Source organism: Pocillopora verrucosa, chromosome 14 (genome assembly GCF_036669915.1).
Source record: "Pocillopora verrucosa isolate sample1 chromosome 14, ASM3666991v2, whole genome shotgun sequence".
NCBI lineage: Eukaryota > Metazoa > Cnidaria > Anthozoa > Scleractinia > Pocilloporidae > Pocillopora > Pocillopora verrucosa.
In genome coordinates, this window is record NC_089325.1 from 18,546,643 (window position 1) to 18,566,330 (window position 19,688).

The 19,688-nt window shown below is 36.2% G+C and overlaps 1 protein-coding gene across 2 annotated transcripts in view; it reads left to right on the forward strand.

Annotated features, from left to right (window-relative positions):
• The window catches only part of LOC131787716 (ubiquitin carboxyl-terminal hydrolase 4), a 39,131-nt gene that overhangs the window by 17,616 nt on the left and 1,827 nt on the right, over positions 1 to 19,688 (forward strand). Inside the window, exons 10-24 of one of the 2 annotated variants that reach the window (XM_059104802.2) lie at positions 269 to 382; positions 1,290 to 1,373; positions 1,599 to 1,693; positions 3,417 to 3,494; positions 7,997 to 8,125; positions 8,489 to 8,541; positions 9,838 to 9,932; positions 10,074 to 10,266; positions 10,595 to 10,665; positions 11,608 to 11,726; positions 12,443 to 12,547; positions 13,124 to 13,168; positions 18,021 to 18,093; positions 18,961 to 18,991; positions 19,091 to 19,179. In XM_059104802.2, the coding sequence (XP_058960785.2) occupies positions 269 to 382; positions 1,290 to 1,373; positions 1,599 to 1,693; positions 3,417 to 3,494; positions 7,997 to 8,125; positions 8,489 to 8,541; positions 9,838 to 9,932; positions 10,074 to 10,266; positions 10,595 to 10,665; positions 11,608 to 11,726; positions 12,443 to 12,547; positions 13,124 to 13,168; positions 18,021 to 18,093; positions 18,961 to 18,991; positions 19,091 to 19,179 (1,374 nt within the window). The remainder of the gene's footprint in view (positions 1 to 268; positions 383 to 1,289; positions 1,374 to 1,598; positions 1,694 to 3,416; positions 3,495 to 7,996; positions 8,126 to 8,488; positions 8,542 to 9,837; positions 9,933 to 10,073; positions 10,267 to 10,594; positions 10,666 to 11,607; positions 11,727 to 12,442; positions 12,548 to 13,123; positions 13,169 to 18,020; positions 18,094 to 18,960; positions 18,992 to 19,090; positions 19,180 to 19,688) is intronic. The other variant, XM_059104803.2, reaches the window with a different exon arrangement.

Consider the following 19,688-nt stretch of genomic DNA (forward strand, 5'->3'; position numbering starts at 1 on the left):
GTGGATCCAAAACTCTTAGGTTTGATTTCTCATGGGCACCATCTTTCTTTAAATCACACTACTTTGACACCAGTTTGTGCCAGTACAAAATAAAGGTTTCAACAAACCATGGACAAGTTATACGGCATCGTTGAGCCTGTGAATGGTTTCAATAATAATCTAATCTAAGACACATAAATAATTTTGTTTTTCATTAATAATTTTGTGAGCAAACCCACAAGGCATCAATCATTTGTTTTTAAAAGTGTTGTTTTTTTATCTACTGAAGGTGTCTGTCACTTTTGACCCATTCTGCTACCTATCGTTGCCACTGCCAGTCAAGAAGGAGAGAAGTCTTGATATTTTTCTGGTGCCCAGTGATCCTCTTAAGAAACCTACCCTGGTGAGTTTCGTTGCCTTATTTTACAACCAAAAGTGAAGTATTCCATTTTTCAAACGGGACTTGGTTTTTCTTGTTCCACAAGATAAATCATTGTTCTTATTACAATGTTTTGTTTACCAATTCAGGTCTGAAGGGTACTCCCAGCTTTATATGTTGTAAATTATAACTGCATACATGTATGTATGTGGATAAGAAGAAATTTGAAACATACAGTTCTCTTGAGCGTTATCGCATGACCTGAAGAGGGTAAACAAAACATACAGTCTTGAAAGCTAAAGAAGTCTTGACAGTAATGCTAGTCATCATTTCATTCATGCCAATGCACATTCTAATGTACATGTAGTTATCAAATTGCCAATCCTTCAAAATAATTCATTTTCTGTTAGTATATATATAAAAATTATCTTCTCTTGGGTTCAACATATTACCTTTAAAGAACAAATTTGTTTTAAGGTTGCCAAGGACATTTAGGCATAGTCTTAGTTTAAAACCTTTACTTTGGTATCGTAATTGAAGATCCTCTTCTCGTTCAGTTTTGCCTTTTTCACACACACAAAGAAACAAAGATGGTGATCCTTGAATTAAAAATAAAGCTATATTTTCTTGACCAAAGTTGCCATTCTTGAGCTCAGATTCTTTTTCACAGTTATAGTACATCACTAGGCCATGTCACATTGTAATTTACTAAGAATACTGTCTGTAAGAACCATATGACAAACCTTTCAAGCTTTAAGTCAATAGACTAACAGCTATTTTTCCACCATTTTAAGAAATTAAAACGTCTTTCAGCATCTCTTACTAGTAAGTTAAGATTGTGTATCATTGTAAATGAACCTAGTATTCACAGCGGAATCTTAATGTTGCATAATCTCAATTACAGCATTTATCTCTTCTTTATGAATTATAGTACAAGTTAGCAGTACCAAAAATGGGTAATGTTGCTGATTTACTGGCTGTTTTGTCAAAAGAGGCCAATATTCCCAAAGACAAGGTAATATTTGCTGGCTTGCTGATGTAGATTTAGCCAAGACTAAAAGTTGTGCCTCAAATATGTATTTTGCATGTCAAATGACTGAAGTGACTGAAGTGATGTAGATTGAGCCAAGAGTAAAGGTTGTGCCTCAAATGTCTATTTTGCATGTCTAATGACTGAAGTGAGGGATTTTTTGCCATGCAGTGAACTATTGTTAATAGGTGAATCTTTTATGTCTTGCAGATGATAGTAACTGATGTATACAATCATAGGTTTCACAAGGTGTTTTCTCTTAGTGAGTCGCTGACTCAAATCCTGGACAGGGATGACATTTTTGTGTTAGTGATAGAATTGAACTTCATTGATTGTATCTAGGGTGGCATAGACAAAATCTGGATCAGACCAGATCAGATCACAGATCGGATCATGGATCAGATCATAGATCAGATTATGGATCATGGATTGGATCATGTTAACTAAAATAAGAAATCATGTGTGACAAGCCAAAATAAGATCTGCTTGACATAATAGATTGAAGGCCCCTCTGGAAGTATTTTTTGGTCCAAAACCTCTTTGATTGGATCACAGATCAAAAAAAGGAGGTTTGAAAAATAAAACAAGGAAATTGTTTACAAAAGAAAAGAGTTTTAAAAAAAGAGGTGGGGGGGGGGGTGAAAAAATTAAAATGTGTTCAATGAAAATTTGAGATGTTGCATAACAAGCCAAAAGAAAGTCTGCATGACAAAATGGAGTGCAGGCCCATTTTTTGCCCCAAAACTCCATGTAGTCACTTTTGTTGTGTACAAAAAAAAAAAAAACTCCCAGTGGGGCCTGCACTCCATTATGCTACACAGACTTTATTTTGGGTAGTCATGCAAAATTTCTTATCTCAGTTGACATGATCCAATCCACCATTAGACCAATGATCTGATCTGTAATGCAATCCGTCATCCATTCTGTCATCTAATCCATGTTCTGGTCAGTGATCTGATCCGTGATCTGATCCAGATTTTGTGCAATGCTGTATCCAGGGAGGCTTGCTGTAATTTGCAAAATGGGAATCTGTTAATGATTTGCAAAGTAGAAATCTGTTAATGATTTGCAAAACAGAAACCTGTAATTTGCAAGATATAAATTTTTAATTTGCGAAATGAGAATCCCTTTGGATAACTTTACGGGCCAAAAGAATGAATGGGTCAGTCCACCACAAATGGGTATTGCATAAACAACCTATCAAATGATAACAACAGCTAGCACAAGTGAGAAATGAAAAATCTGCCTGATGTTCTTTGTGAAATTTCCACTACATTTATAATAAATCAATGGGTCATTTATGTGTAGTAAGACTCACACCATCAAGCCATTACAAGTGCAAATGTAATTTAAAATATTAGCTGGTGCTGAAGTCACCTTCCTGACTGGTAATGCACATGGAAAATGTGTCAATTTGTTTTTTGATAAAATATCAAGTTTGTTGGGAAAATGGAACTAACCCAAGCTCTCTGATTTTCTTAAGTTTCATGACAGCTATTTGTACCGATTTTTATTTTACAATTTACAGAATTTCATTTTGTTTTGTTTCGTTTTGTAAATTAGAGTAAGCCTCCAGGGAAGATAGGTAGGAAAAATTTTTCAAGGTAGTTGGAAAAAACACCTACCAATAACAGTTGTGCCAATGTGAGGAGCCATTAAACCCCATTACTAACCTAGGGGTTTGAATTGTCGCAAGGCAAAACAAAAGTGACTGACTGCATGTTCATGTACCTTTTGTCACCTCTTTGTGGATAACCCACCAAGTGTCGTGTATTCCACCCAACAAGCACATCAGCGATGTTAGGAAATACTAGTATTAAGATTCCTTATTGACTACAACCCATATAAATAACAGTGACACAACATGGTGATTGGTACTTTAGGCTCAAACCATTTAATTTTTCAATAGCTTAATCTTTACCACTGCAAAATCTGTTTGATTTGTTTGTACAAACACATTCTCAAATGAATTAAGATTTTTTATATTATTGTTAATGTTATTTTGGGGGCCTATTTTTCATTTTTAAGCTATGAACTACAGCACAGCAAACCTGAGAGTGATGAAGATGATTACATTGTTCTTCCTGTTTACCAAAGAGAAAAAAGGTGAACCTTTTGTTCAAACATTTCATACAATGTATAATTCTATTGTTCAGGGACAGTTTGTTCAAAGATGGGTAAAAATAGCCCAGGATCAGTGTGAAATTTTATTTCAGATCTGAAAGCTTTAAAAAAAAAAATCCACAATAATCTTTTTGTCTACACTGTTGTGATTGGATGCTCTAAAGAGAATCGAGAAAATTATTCCAAATAGTCATTTGAACAAGGAATTAAAAAAACATTGATTGAAATGTAACCTTAGGTTAGCACTAATCAGTTATGGAACAACTGGGCCCTGGTCTGCCCAAAATTATCTGTTCATGTATGCACACTTCAGTGTATTGATGTGTTGTGGTGAAAATTTATTCATGGAAACTGAAACTGAAGTCACAAGGTTGTTGGGACTATGATGAGGAACTGTTAGTAAAGGTAATTACATCATTTCTCATGCAGTTTGGAATAAATCAGCAGGAGTAAATTTTTCTATCCAAACTGCACAAGCTTATAGGGCAAATGCAATTTTCAGTCTCTGAAAAGTACACGAGTGCTGATATATTCCAAATTGCTTAAGAAAAATCATGTGATTGCTAGTTAATGATATACAAGCAAATATAACTCTGACAGAATCATTGCACCAGTCACAAAACCTACACCTTGGATCTCCTCAGCGTTGGTTGTCCCCAAAAAGAATAGGAAAATTCAGGTACTCCTTGACCCAAAGGAACTAAATAAAGCAAATCTTCATGAGAACTATGCCATGCCAATATCAAGGATATCACTACTCTAGCCTCTCTACTTTAATTAAAGCAACCAGTGAGCTTTGCTTCCAGGATCCTAACTTATATTGAGACCAGGTATGCCCAAGTTGAGAAAGAGTTCTGTGCCATTGTGTTCACCAGCAAGAAATTTCAATATAATTTTGGGTGCAATGAAATGCCTCAGCAAGACTGCAGCAAATACTTCTTTGACTTCAGTGTTGCAATCTGAAAGTTAGGTACAAGAAAGGCCCCCTTATGTAAGTTTCTTACCTAAGTGAAATGGCTTCTTGTGAGGAGGCAAAGTCTCTTGAGCTTGTGGACCACATTGAGACCTTGCATATTTCCCTATATTGACTGGCACTGATTAAGAATGAATCTTTCCAAGGTCACATCTGTAAATCTCTCAGGCAAGTCATCTTGAACGGGTAGTTAGACGACATTTGCAATTGCAATCCAGCCCTTGGTCCCTTCTCCCAGTTCTGTGGGGAACTGATTATCCAAGGACACTTGATTCTCCTTGGTTCTTGTCGGTTTGTTCCCAGTGCACTGAGAAAAGAAATCATGGCTCTGGCTCATTCAAGCCACATTAGACTTAGTTGTTGCCCTCCTCATTAGCAAGAATGCATGTTCTGACGCAAAATGAGCTCGCAAATGAAAGACTTTGTTAGTCAATGCCATCTTTGTGTCACTGGCCATGATTCACAAGTCAGAGAACCCATACTTCAACATGATGTTTCTCCACATCCTTGGGCCAAGATAGCTGCTCCATATATCATTGCCATAGGTGTATAGGGTCCTTTGCAAGATCATTGCTGTACTTAAAATAAATGGGTATAACCTGATTAGACAGGACAGAAGAGATGCAAGACATGGCGGAGTGTGCATGTATATAAAATCATCAATCCCTTTTACTGTTCTGGAGGATCCTGAGGATGAAAAATGTTCTTTTGGGGTATTGTGGATTAAAATGCACCTGACTCGTCTCCCAAGGGGCATCTCAAGCATTATTGTTGGTGTTGTTTATCATCCACCAAAAGCAACAAATTCTATGATGTTGGACTATTTGACTAAGTGTTTAATGGACTTGGAGTCTAAATACTCAAATTGCGGTTTTCTCGTACTCGGTGACCTTAACCATCTGAACAATGCAAGGCTCAAATCAAACTTCAAACTGAAGCAGATTGTGCATTTTCCTACTCGTGGGCAAAACCGTCTCGACAAGATTCTTACCAACCTTCAGGATTACTACGACACCCCAGTTGAACATTCCACTTTTGGTCTTTCAGATCATAGCTCAGTTGAAGTACAGCCAAAGCAAAGGGTTTTAACAGCGCAAACAATACAAACTGTTATTTCAAGGGACTTTTGACCAAGTAATCGTGTTGCAATGCAAACATATTTATATGAAGTCGATGTTAATGCAATGATCAGAGCTATGACCACTTGTGAACGAAAAGTTGTCGATGTCACAAACAATCATCAAAACTGGCCTTGATTCTATCTTACCGATGAAGCCTAAAATTGTCCACTGAACAGAACCACCATGGATAAATTCAACCCTTAAGACCTTGATTCAAAAGCAACAAGTGGCCTTAGGCCTAGGAGACCAAGCGGAGTTTAACCATCTGAGAAATCTTGTTAACCAAGAACGTAAAAGATGCCATGCGAAGTATTACAAGTGTAAAGTGCAACATCTAAAGGGGTGTTCCCCAGCTAAGTGGTGGGGCGAAATCAAGAAACTTAGTGGAAAGGAGGGGTCACGTGATAATGTCCTAGAAGGTGCTCACGGTCTATCAGCAACTGACCTTGCAAACCACATCAACACAGCTTTCTTGGCCCCAAGAACCACTTACCCACAATCTATGTAGGGGAGACGATTTTGTGTCTTTGAGCAGAACTATGAATGATGATTTCTCACCAATATCAGCAATTTCTATCTTTAGAAAGTTGTGCTCTATTAATCCAGCTAAGGCACAAGGACCGGACAGTATCCCCGGATGGCTCCTAAAGGAGAATGCGGATCTTTAGGTGCCATCCATCATGGATATCATGAATGCCTCCCTTCATGAAGGCCGTTTGCCCTTATCTTGGAAAGAGGCAGATATCGTCCCTGTCCCCAAGCAAAGACCTATCCAAGAAATCAATAAGCACCTTCGCCCTATCTCCCTTACACCTATCCCTTCCAAGATTTCAGAAGATTACATTGCTCATGAATTTGTGATACCTGCCGTGTTAAAGAAAATCGTAAAAGACAATATGGGACAATGCCTAAATCATGCACTACGCACGCACTTGTTAGCATAATCCATAACTGGCACGTCAGCTCCGATGGGAATTCAACTGTGATTAGGGTGGTTCTATTAGATTTCCCTAAGGCATTCAATCTTATTGATCACAACATCTTAGTGCGTAAACTCTTAGATTACAATATTCTGAACCACATATTATGCTGGATTGTTGACTTTTTATCAGATAGAAGACAGAGAGTTAAACTGGCCAAGGATCGCTTCTCCGAATGGCGTTACATTCCAGCTGGTGTCCCACAGGGGACCAAGCTTGGGCCATGGTTATTTTTAATTATGATTAATGATCTGAATGCAGGAGAAGCAGAGATGTGGAAATATGTGGATGATACCACAATTTCAGAGGTGATAGCTAAAGGCCAAGACAGCTGTATTCAGCAAATGGTAGACGATCTTGCAATACAAGCAAGGGATGAAGGTTTTCAGTTAAACAAAAGGAAATGTAAAGAGCTTAGGATTAGCTTCGCAAAAAACGAACCAGAATTTGATCCTATCTGGGTTAACCGTCAGACCCTTGAGACTGTGAAAAGTATAAAATTATTAGGACTCAATATAAGTAGTGATTTAAAATGGAATGCCCATGTGTTAGAGCTAGTTAGGAAGGTTTCTACAAGACCATATTTTCTAAGACAGTTGAAGAGATCGCATGTCGCCACAAAAGAGCTTCTTCCATTTTACATTACATGCATTCAGTCTACCCTGGAGTACGGCAGCCCAGTTTTCCATCACGCTTTAACAAGTTATCTAAGCAAAGGCCTAGAAAGACTTCAAAAACATGCTATGAAGATTATTTAACCTGAGCTTTTGTATGCCAAGGCTCTGGAAATATCTGGACTTTTAATGCTGTATGATAGAAGAGAGGCAATGGCAGCAAAGTTGTTCAATGAAATATGTGCAAATCAATCTCACAGTCTTCATAAACTACTTCCAAGCAAATACCAACCTGGCTACTATCTGAGAGAACAAAGAACATTTATTCCTCCGGGGCGTAAAACTGAAAGATGCAAGAATAGCTTTCTCTTAAGTTACGTTTATCGTAGGTGATTATTAGATATTAATTTGTTTCTTATTTTACATAGGAATTCGACGTATGCTTGTAATTTTGTCATTCTGTAACAGTTTTTAATTAGGAAATTAATTAATTAGTTGTAATTTTGTAAGCTGGAAATTTCGTGTTTGTAAACCTTCTCGCAATTCAGCTTTTGGCTGCAAGTTCTTAAGGTGAATAAACTATCTATCTATCTATCTATCTATCTATCTATCGATCTATCTATCTATCTATCTAAATAAGCTTTTTGTGGTGAACCAATGATCCTATGTAATTGTTTCCTCCAAACCCGACACAAGTTATAAATAGCCACTCATAAATACACCAACTCATTGGTTCAAATTGACATTTATCTACCAGTTGGTAGTCAGGTCCTCATTGATTTCCATTGTTTTTCAGGGCTAGACTGACCAGTTATAGCTACAGCAGTTCAAACAAGGCTTTGTTTGGACTTCCTCTCATGGTTTCTGTTCCAAGAAAAAATCTTACTTACCAGGCATTGTATTGCATTCTATTGGAGAGAATGAAGTAAGTATGTCTAGTATTAGTTTGAGGAAATTTTTTTTGAAAGAAAACTATTTACAGGAATGTGAAAGAAGAATTATTTTAAAGTTTTTTTTTCCATTGGACTAGCTTTAGGTTGAAATAATGGCATGAAGTAAGCTTAATTTTTTTCACAATTCCCTGAAATAGACTTTTTTTTCATCTGAAAACAAGGCAGAAATCTCCCAAACCAATGATCTGTAACCCGTTTATGTTCTCATTGTTTACCATTAAGGAACAAGAAATTGTGTTGATTATGTGTGAAAGATTTATATTCATGGAAATAAAAAAAAAAAGGAGATCATACATGTAAATTTTTTTCATTAAGTTTTTTTTTTTATTATTTAGACGCTTTATCACGTTGCCCAGTGGGGATATGGGAGTAGATGAATGTGGGGCTGGTAAGTTAGATTCAAGCACACTTGAAAGCTTTCAGGAAAAAGTTTGAGATAACTTCCAGTTTCAAGCAATGTTTTGAGCATGTTCAAAATGATTAGCATTAGGAGGTATCAGAGTCCAAGAAATGTTGTCAATTTTTTGATACATAAAAATGTTGGAGCACAAATGCAAGTAGATTTTTATCCATTAATTATTTCTTAGTTATAATTTAAAAATGATCATCAACAGGTAACATAAATTTTTTTATAATTCCTTGTCTTGGAAAATTGTAGGTTAATTAGGTGTTACACTATGTCTGGCCTCTAAGACAAGATACATAGAAAATAATACATGGGCACTCATAGATATGGAATTTCTCCTCAAGTGTTTAACTCGATAGCTCATGAGTAAGCCCAGCAAACAAGTGAGATGTTGCATTGAACAGGAGAAGGGAAATTTCATATCTACAAGCAACCATGTATTAATTTGTGTATCATATAAACACAATAGCCCATTACTGACAAGAAAAGTCATTTTTATTTACAAATGATGATAAAAGGATTGACATCCCCAATTAAATTCAATACAAGATTCTCAGTTATTGACTTTGTCCTTACTAAGAAAGTAAGAAGTAAGTGAAATCTGTCAAGTACACAGCCAAAATTGAGCTGTGGCAATTCATCCAGTTGTTGATTTTCACCCTCAGCCAGGAGAAATTACAATTACCAAAGCCACTAAATACTTAACTTTCAGTTTTTCTTTTCGTATTTTGGTTTTCTTCCCCTTTTAGGAAAGTTTGAACATCACTGTCTGTAAGCAATATGGATTTTATATTAGTGGTTTAGCAGCCATATTCCAAGAAAATTCTTACAAACAACAGCAAAGGCTTTGCTGTTTATTCATCAACATGACCAGGTGGCGCAAAAGGCGAGTGACATGTCAGCAGCTGATTGGCAATATTAAACACACATGAAAAAATATATTTTATCACATGTGATGTTCCAGCTTTTCTCAGGGCTGGAAATCCTTGTATAACACAGTAGTTTATATGATAAAGTTACATACACTATGCTAAAATTTCCATGCTGCAAAGCACAGCAAACTTATTGAATTAATTTTATAGCACTAAAAAAACAAAAAACTATGAGCAAGGCAAGATGTTTACACAACACAACTAAAAAGTTAAATGTAAAGGTGAAAACCAAGGGATAAACTCTTACCCCTAAAATAACCACCAAAAAAGTTTAACTTTACTGGGTCCAACAAACTGATAAAGACAAATGAATATTTTAAATTTGTTTTTGGCTGTTGCTTTATAGATGTGGAAATGAATGAGGACAAAAGTGAAGACGGGGAAACAGAGGATTGTGAGGACAGAGAATTGGAAAAGGCTTACCAAAATGTGCATGTCAATGTGCGTTGTCAGATTGTTTTCTTTCTATTGATAAATATCTATAGTATTTTGACCATTATTCTGCTATTTATTTCACAATCCCTTTCATGTACATCTTCCATTAATGTGGTTTATTTTGGATACCCCATATTTTATCTATAGGGTGATGACAATGAGGATGATAACAAAAATTCACAAATTGGTGATTCTGTTGACCTTCATCAAAATAATGATATCAAAACACAAATCAAAGGAAAGGCAAGAAAGTATCTCTTTAACATGGTACTAGTTAACTCATATGGCAGTACTGATATCCAGGTCTTAGAAGATGATGGCGAGCCCCCCAAACTCACAGGTGATAATGATCTTTTTTATGGCAGTGTCAAGTATATTTAGTCAGTAGTACAGGATTAAAGCACATTACTCTATATCTCTATGGATTTCAATGTAGACTATCACCAAAATTTGAGGTCACAATCATAACCAATGATTCTGCTCTTTCCACTGTCATTGTAGCACCTTCCTTTGACATCATTACCCTGATTAGTACACCTTTAAACAGGTAGTCTTCTACATGATTTCCTTTTCCATTCTTAATGTCCCTCTGGCTGAACACAAACAAAAAGTCCCGTTATCACTTTTATCATCTCTACTGACTAATATATTTTGATTTTGATAAATAGCACGTTGCTTTCTTGCACTGGACTGGGACTCAGAGATGAAGGAGAATTGCTACAATGATCAACTTGCTGAGGTTATTTTTAGCTATTCATTTAATATATTCATTGAATGTTCTATTCAATAATTTTTCTAGAATTGTATCTGACAGAAGCCAATCATATACTTTGGACATTTTTTCTTCATGGCCAAGAGGGCATAGATATTTCATCTGGAACCCTCTTTTTTCTCTTATTTTTCATACCTTAGCTAAACAAAAGTTGAGAAAGATGTTTTCATACACAAGTATGGGACAAAGAAAAACTTGAGTCCCCATGAGGAATCAAACCTCAGGCCTTCACCTTCCAATGCTCTACTTCTGATTTACCAAGACTCTATGGTGAGCAAAGCCCATTACAAAGTTCATATATGACACACATCCTACTTACTGCTAGGATCAATAATGTTGATATTAATGTTTGTAAATAGAATAAAGAAGGTGATAAGTCTTAAGCTTGGTAGATGAATGGTTTGTCACAAATGGATCAATAATGTTGATAGCATCATGTTTGTAAATAGAATAAGGAAGGTGGTAAGTCTTAAGCTTGGTAGAGAAATGATATTGTCACAAATGTGGGACAAAAAATGTCAGTCTCCATGAAGATCAAACCTCAGACCTTCAGACTCAGCGTTCCGACACACTACCACTCTTGTGACAAGACAAAAAACATCTTCCTCTGTTTCTTTCCGAGCTTAAAACCTACCATCTTCTTTATTATATTTACAAAACATGACATTATTAACATTGGTGATCTCAGCAGTATGCAGGATGTGTGTCATAATCATATGAACTTTGTAATGAGCCTTGCTCTTGAGTTTCCGTGGCTCAGTGGTAAAGCATTGGAGCACAGAGTCTGCACTATTTATCCATTATTTAAAGGGAATGGGTCTCAGATTGAGGTAGATTGTGGATCTGGCAGTGGCCTTTTCTTCAGTATGTAGTTTGTTCATATAACCCATGAAGATACAACTTTCTTAGGAATCTGATGAGCATCGAAGTGTGCATAAGAAGCCAGCATCAAAGAAAAACTCCATTGCTTTGGATGACTGCATTGACCTCTTTTTGTCTAAAGAAAAACTTGGAGCAAATGACCCATGGTGAGCTCAACCTTTACTTTTTAAATAGTAAATCTGCCTGTTTTGCTGTACTACTTGATGCAAATATCTTAATTTTCATTTATTTGAAGGTCTATTTTATCCATCTGACCACTTTCTCAAGTGAACAAATCCCACAAGTGACCACTTTTTAAATAGCCATTTTGTTGTCAAAGATCTGTTTGGAAACTCACTCCTAAGGATCCACAGATATAATTTGTTATGCAACCAAAATCGACACTGCAAGCACCCTTTTCAGCCTCTTCTTTTTCCCATAAAAATTGTTTTTGCTAGAGAGACCTAATTGTACATCTATGAACATAGTGGTCCCATGCCTCAGCCAAATACATCCAATCAGAGGGAAACAGATGTAGTTGAATATATATATTTGTAGCAGTTCTTTTGTTCTGAGACTCTTACAGCTTATAATATTCCCATCAAAAGCTGAACAAGCTAAGTGTGGGGATTGTGAATAGAAAAAAAATTTATTACAGACAGAACAGCATAAGGAAACCCAATTTCAACCTTATTTCTGCAAAGCTAAAATAAATATGATTTCTTCTTAAATGTAAGTCCTTAAACTTTAAGGATTGACAATCCTGTGTTTGTGTAAATTTAATATGAAGTAGATTGATTAATGATTGAAATTTGTTAACCCATCAAACTCTTTTCTTCTTGGTGGTTAACTTATGAAATAACAATATTCTTACACTATCTAGGTACTGTCCATCCTGTGAGAAGCATCAACAAGCCACCAAGAAGTTTGACCTGTGGAATCTTCCCAAAATCCTTGTTGTTCACTTGAAACGATTCTCATACAACAGGTTTGCAGATTTTACCATGTATTTTATCAGGGTGTTTCATTTTGTGACATTCAAATCAATAGCATCCTTCATATTAGATGAATGTTCAATGTGAAAAGCACTGTATTGGGAAAAAGAACAGGAAAGATGTTAAATTCTGTGCTTGGCAATTAAATAAGGGAAACTGGTATTAGTTGTGTCACAAATTCTACTTACTTACAAGACTTTTCCTGCATTGATGATTGTAGCAATAACCAGGATGCTGGTCACATAAAATATTAAAAAAATTTAGGCGTAGCTCACCCAAGGGTTTTCTTTAGATCAAAGCTAGAACATTGAAGTGTGGAATCTGAAGGTTGGAGATTCAACTTCCTCTGCACACTCAGAATTTTTGCATTGTCCAACATTGGTGTCATGACAAGAAAACATCTTTCTTTACAAAGATGATACTCCCCTGGGCAGGGTAACTTATGGTTGTCATTGACATTTTGAAACATGTTTTTATTGAAGCCAGAAAGTGACCAGCTTGAATTTGCTTTATTTATCTCTTAGACTTAGTAATAGATCTCAAATAGTTTTCTCTCTGTTTTTGTAAAGTTTTTGGCGAGATAAACTTGACACAGTGGTTTCTTTTCCTTTGAGGTGAGTGTTAGAATTTAGCTTTCAATAGAACTGAAACTACCATCTAATTTAAGGATATAAAATTATACTTAAAATCAATTGGTATTTCGGGTCAGTCTTGAGTGGAAAGGAGGAAACAATATCAGCTTTCTAACAAAGTGCAAAAGCAATGAATGAAGAGGGTGTTATTCTCACATGCAGCTTTCTATGAAGTCGCCTAGCCCTCCAGATTACATCAACATATTTTGCCTGTTTCATAGTTTTCACAATGCTCAAGTGGCTTTTCAACATAACTGATAGCAGACAAAATAACCTTGTCTTAAGCATCCCTGCCACTACTAGCAGAACTTGAAAATTCGTTGGAGAAGTCTGCAGTGAATGCACCAGCAGGTGTAGGATTACAAGAATTCTATGCATAGAGTAAATAACGTGTAATTTTGCAAAGCCATTAATTCCTACCAGATTGATGGCAATGATGGGGTGCCTACAATAAAATTGATGGATAATCCTTGGAGGCCTTGTGTGTAGTTTTCTCTTTTCTTTTCCTCTTCAATCATCATGACATTTGTACAAACATTTTGGCATGTGGTGGATGAATTTGAAACTTAACTATAAACATCACCAATGACTCTAACAGCTTCAGACGCGAACGAGTTATCGGGACTGTGACAACAAAATAACTCGTTCGCGTCTTAAGCTGTTATATTCATTGGTGATGTTCACCAATGTTCACTCATGTTTAAGCTTCTGTTTGATGTTCACCAATGTTCACCAGTGTTTTTTTACTAAATATCGTTTACCTTTATGTATGTTTAACTTCTAGTAAGTTGTATTGGATTGAGGACCGACTCGCCGACGTCTCTACTCGATTTTATACGTCGGCGAGTTGGCGTCGGCGAGTCGGTCCGTCGGCGAGTTGGTCCGTCGGCGAGTTGACTGGATACCATTCAAAGTGCTCCACAATAGATTGAGGAAGAATCCCTTATAGATCTCTGTCTTGTCCTCACTTTTTGTTTTCTCTTCCTAGTTTCTACTTTTCAAAGAAACATTTTTTGGTACATGGTGTATAGAATTTTAATTCGATTATTGATTTGAAATGATAGCAATAATTTGTTTGATACATCTTTACACTGAAAGAGAAACTTCAAGTCACCATTGGCAGGAGTTTAATTAGAAGGGATGTTCTTGTTAGCTGCATCTTAAATTTGACAAAGTTTGATCAGCTTTGATAGTTATGTCATCTCAAATATGTAATAGGATCTCATGTTCTTGGTGAAGTAATCAATATGGTTGATTTCTTATTCTTTAACATTCCACATATCTTGTTCTTGCTCCCTTCTTAGTCCCAAAATGATAATGAGTCTTTCATACAGTCTATAATAAGCATTGTTGCTTTAAATATAACCTTAAATTCAATTAACTTAACATGTAAACATTGGCAGCTGGATTGATCAGAAGCAAACAAAATAATACTGTGCTTTTCTGACTAAAGAAAACTTGTGAAATTCATTACCACTTATCTTTTATTTCAATCAGGCAAACTTGTGGTTGCATAAAATACATTCTTAGGTATTTTCATTTTGAGGCAGAAATCTCAAAGGTTTGGACATAGTTTGAAGCTACACTGGTTTGCAGATTTAATGAATGTAACCGAAGAAGTTACAATTCATAGACCCAACGTTTCGACACTCCTGTCTAGTGCCTTCATCAGGGGTGATCTGAACGCTGCAACAAGAGGTCCTTTTATATGATCACTAATTAGCGGCCTTTTTTCTGACGAGGTGTAAATAGGCGTCAGGAAGCAGACCGCCATCGTCACGATTTAAAGGAGCGTGGGCGGAGTTAATGTGCCAAGCCTCCAAACAAAGGCGCTGGTGGTAACGCCGATTAGTGGTGATAATTTTAGAATTATCCCACCCAATTGTATGGTTAGTTAGGCAAGTATGCTCCGATAAAGCTGAATTTTCCTTTTTGCAAAGAAAAACCGCTTTTTGGTGCTCTTTTAACCGTGTACCAAACTGGCGTTTGGTCTGTCCGATGTATTCGTTATCACAGTCATGGCAAGGAATAGAATAAATGGCGTCGGTTCGTTGTTCTTTCGTGACTTTAATATATCTCAAAGGTTTGTTATAAGATGCAAGTGGGAGAAAACCCTGTAGACAAAGATCATTGGGTTACATTGCAAATTTTTATTTAGCAAGTGTGAAGCAAAACATGACAGCAATGGAAAATTGTGAAATTTGGTGTGTGGAGGCAAAGAAAGATTTGGATTGCAGTCTCTTAATTTGACAAATTTGTAAACAAAAATTTGATAATCTCGGGATACTATTTTTATCACTTTAACTCGTGAATTGCGCGCATGCGCAAGAGCGAGTTCTAGATACGATGTAGGAAATTGCGCTCGCTCGATTGATCGATTCCTGTAAACCTTTTTTCGATTTTAGGCTTTTGAGTGCATTTGATAGTTTTTGGCGAGCAATAAACAAACGAAATGGCGACCTTTGTTGCTAAGAATAGTGGTGGGGTGACAAAGAAGCCAATGATAATCTTACAAGAGTTTTTTTTTTCCTCGTTTTTGGTTTCAACAAGCGGCGCCAGCGACTGGCAGGCATGCAAGGATTTACACTGAAATAACAGAACAACCTTCGTTTTTCATAGAATTGTAATTTACAATCCTTGAACTTGAAAACAATCCGAGGATTCATTGAAAATATCCTTTACTGCGAAGCGCTCGGAGTTTACAGATGCTCTAAAGCTTTTTCTGCTACAGCGTGAGATTGAGGACAAAATCGATCATTACGCTTCGTATCGTGTGTTTTTCCTGTGTGAAGCAACAAAAGATGCCGGCGACTAACGAAATTACAAGTTAACACGAAAATCAAATAACACCTAAACAAACAATTTTAGCTACCGATTTTCAGTGAATTTTTAAAGAACAATTTTCTTTTAAGTGTCGAGACAATTTGAAGATTCAAAATACATATTACTTACTAAAATGCGATAGTTATACACCACAAAATTGATAAATAGGCCTGAAATGAAATTCTATCTTGTTATTGATTCAGTACAGTGCCTAGCACGTGACTAAAATCAACCCAGGCGGAGATCCAAAATGACGGTGGCAATCTTGGCTTAGTTATATCACTCAAAACTCGTTCCCGTTTATCTCATTTGATAAAGAGGGATTCGTTAATGTTTTCATTAAGACAATATTGCCTTGATTTTCTAATATTTACAATGATAGACAGTAATTTCCACTTTGTACCCACATTTACTTCCAACCCTTTCTTTTGAACCAGAAACAGAAATGATATACGTTTAAAACACATGACATCATCCACCCTTGTCAAATGCAATAGCATGATCATTTCATTTGTAATGCCTTCTTATCCCAACGTTACTTTGTTTCTTTGCTACATTAGCGAACACTGAACTACTGCTCGTACTCTAGATATGACAATCAACCACAAAATTCCCTAAACCAGATAACATTAAACATAATCCAAAAAATCATGTGTCAATTCACGAGTTTTCTCACATAGCACTTTGATTGTAGACTTGATGTGTTGAATATTCTGCAGAGTTGGATGGTTACCACAATTGTGTATCTCTCTGTGACTTTCTGAAAGCTTATCTTTTTAGATAAGAGCAACCTTGCATTGCTGCAAGACCATAATTACAAGTTCAGAACCATTTATCCATGAGTTGGCCATAGGTACTCTTTGATTTGAGTTTATTTGACCACTGGTCTCCACAAATACATTGAACTAACAAACAAATATTCAAGATGCTGACAAAATAAAGCTAGGCCCATGCAATAGATATTTTGAATTGAGATGATGAACTCACGGTAAGTCAAACTTGAACATACAATGGTACTCTTACATAGGGTTTACCCTATATATGCTTTGTTAGCATAAGTATTAAGACATTAGTTTTTCGACAACAAAATTTGAAAGCCATATGAGACAGCTGAGGTCACACTCTTAACTTTTGCATCCATTTTAATCCGCCCTTCTAAATTTCAGGGGAAATCACACAAGACCATTTGTGGAAACTAGATATGTCCTATGAAGACCTTCTTGTCAAATTTACTAATGTATATCAATGTCATAAATATGATAATTGTATTGCACTCCAGGGGACTCATAGGACCAAACTTGATTTGTTACACAGACTGATCAAAGGAATGAGTAAAATCTCAGATCCCCTTACCGGTTGTCATTTACTGACTTTCATGAGTGAAAAGACATGACGTGCAGCTCTACAAATATTACTTAAGTTCAACCTTTTGAGAGTACCTCCTGTAGTTGACTATTTTCCCAAAATACACAATTGCTATCATTTAAACCTTTGTATTGGTTGTTGACTGAGACCATTTAGTTGAAAATTTGTGTTGGTTTCATAAATGGTACCAGGACTGTTGGTGTAGCTTTGGCTATGCTAAGGAGACAAGTGCAGAAGCTCTTTAGGCTTGTCAGCTGATTTTCTGAAATCTGACAAATAGTAAAAGGAAGGGAAATGGAGAGAAGTCCAAAGTCCTTTTTTCCTTCAGAAAATGCCATTGTTTTCTGAATAAGAAGATAGGTAATCCATCTTGATGAAGAGTTTCATGGGAGAAAAGACCTTGGATTTTTAGTAATGACTTGACATTATCCTGAAAGAATGAAAAACAATTGTTGCATCATTTTTAGTGCACCTGGTATTAATATTATAATTAACACCATCATTATAATACAGTGCTGATGATGATAATGCTAGTGGTAGATTTTTTAATTGAATTTATAGGAAAAATGTTTATGCTGCTTCATAGCAGACATTACTGAACACATAAGGTCAAAGTAACAATTTTACCTTCATTCTTTGTTTTCAGAAACCTTGATATGTCTGCCTATGTGATTAATAAAGATCAACCTTGTCCAATTTATGATTTAATTGCAGTTTCAGTAAGTAATCTGCTGTTAGGAGAGAAGTACAGAGAAAGATTTTAAATTATAAGAGGACAGCCACCTACCAGACTTTCTTTTGTTGGAGTTTACTATAAGCCAGTTTATTTTATGTTTCATTAGCTAATGCCCTGATTGAAAACTTACTCGACATGACTATTAATGAGTGGATCAACATATAGCACTTCACTGGATGACTATAGCTACTGATTTGAACCTGTGACAATGTAACAAACAAAAAGGTTTTCAAACTGTTACAGTGGCAGCATATATGTTTTGATGACCCAAATGAGTCTTGCAAATTTATGAAGCACATGGAACAAAATGGTTTAAAAAAATTTGGCAGAGCATCAGACAGAACGGTAAAGTTGATCTGATTGCTAAACATGTTGAGCAGTGGGACAACATCCTGTGCAAGCTGCTTAGAACTTTTCTGTGTCATTCCTCATCCTGTCCTTCTTGCTTCACTGCTTCATCTGTCCAACAGGTTGCACACTTTCAGATAGACATTGGTTATCTTCTTGTTTGGCAAAATGTCTCTCCCCAAAAATGATATATCAAAACAACCCTGGCTGTACACAATCTTTTCTTTTTCTGTTAGACTTCATGACTGAATAAATAAAATGGAATGTTTTCATTGGTTAGTTTAAGCAACTAGAGAATGCAATGGCATACCATTTTCTCAAGAGAAAGGAGCTTAGATCATGTTTGAAGATCTTAAGGCATTGAGAAAATTTTTTTGTGTGTGTGGTATTTTCTTGTTGCTGTAAAGCTCTAATATAAATATACACAGTCGGGACTTTTGCCAGCTGTGTATATTGTCCAACTGTCTCAACAGATCTAACATTTTTATTATTTTGTTCACAGAACCACTATGGAGGCATGGGAGGCGGACATTGTAGGTTGACTCTCTTTTTCACTAGGCCACAAGTTTAATCAGTGGAAGTAGATTTCCAGTCGTTCTAACTTAGGTGATATACTTACTTACTACCTTCAGACACAGCCTACGCCAAGAACTGCAAAGACTCTAAGTGGTACTCATTTGACGATAGCTCTGTGTCACCTGTAAATCAAGAACAAGTTACCGTAAGTTCCTACTGACTTATTCTGAATTTGATCCCACCTAAAGTACCATGTCTCTTGATTTATAACCAGAAAATCTTGAGTTCTGTGTAAAAAAAACAATGCTTTCACAACTTTGTTGGTGCTGCAAAATGAACTTATTAACGTAACCTATCTATCTATCTATCTATCATCCAAGAGGTGATCATCTCTGTAAATCAGTAACTCTGCACTCCTTACACAACTGACCCTCAACAGGGCATATTACCAGGGATTACATTATTGCCTTCATGCTTTTTGCATTTTGCTTAATTTAGTTTGTGTGTCTTTGTAACTTGGTATACAGTCACCTTTCCACCAGGAAGACTTGCCATCAGTGAGTTTACCACTCATTGGTCTTGCCACCAAGGCATGTTACTTTGCCACCAAAAGTCTGATTAAACATATACACATTTTCTTGATGTCAAACTTGTTTATCATTGTTGTTATGGAGTAAAAAGTTAACTGGTTTTCCTTGCAATCTTTTGAAACAC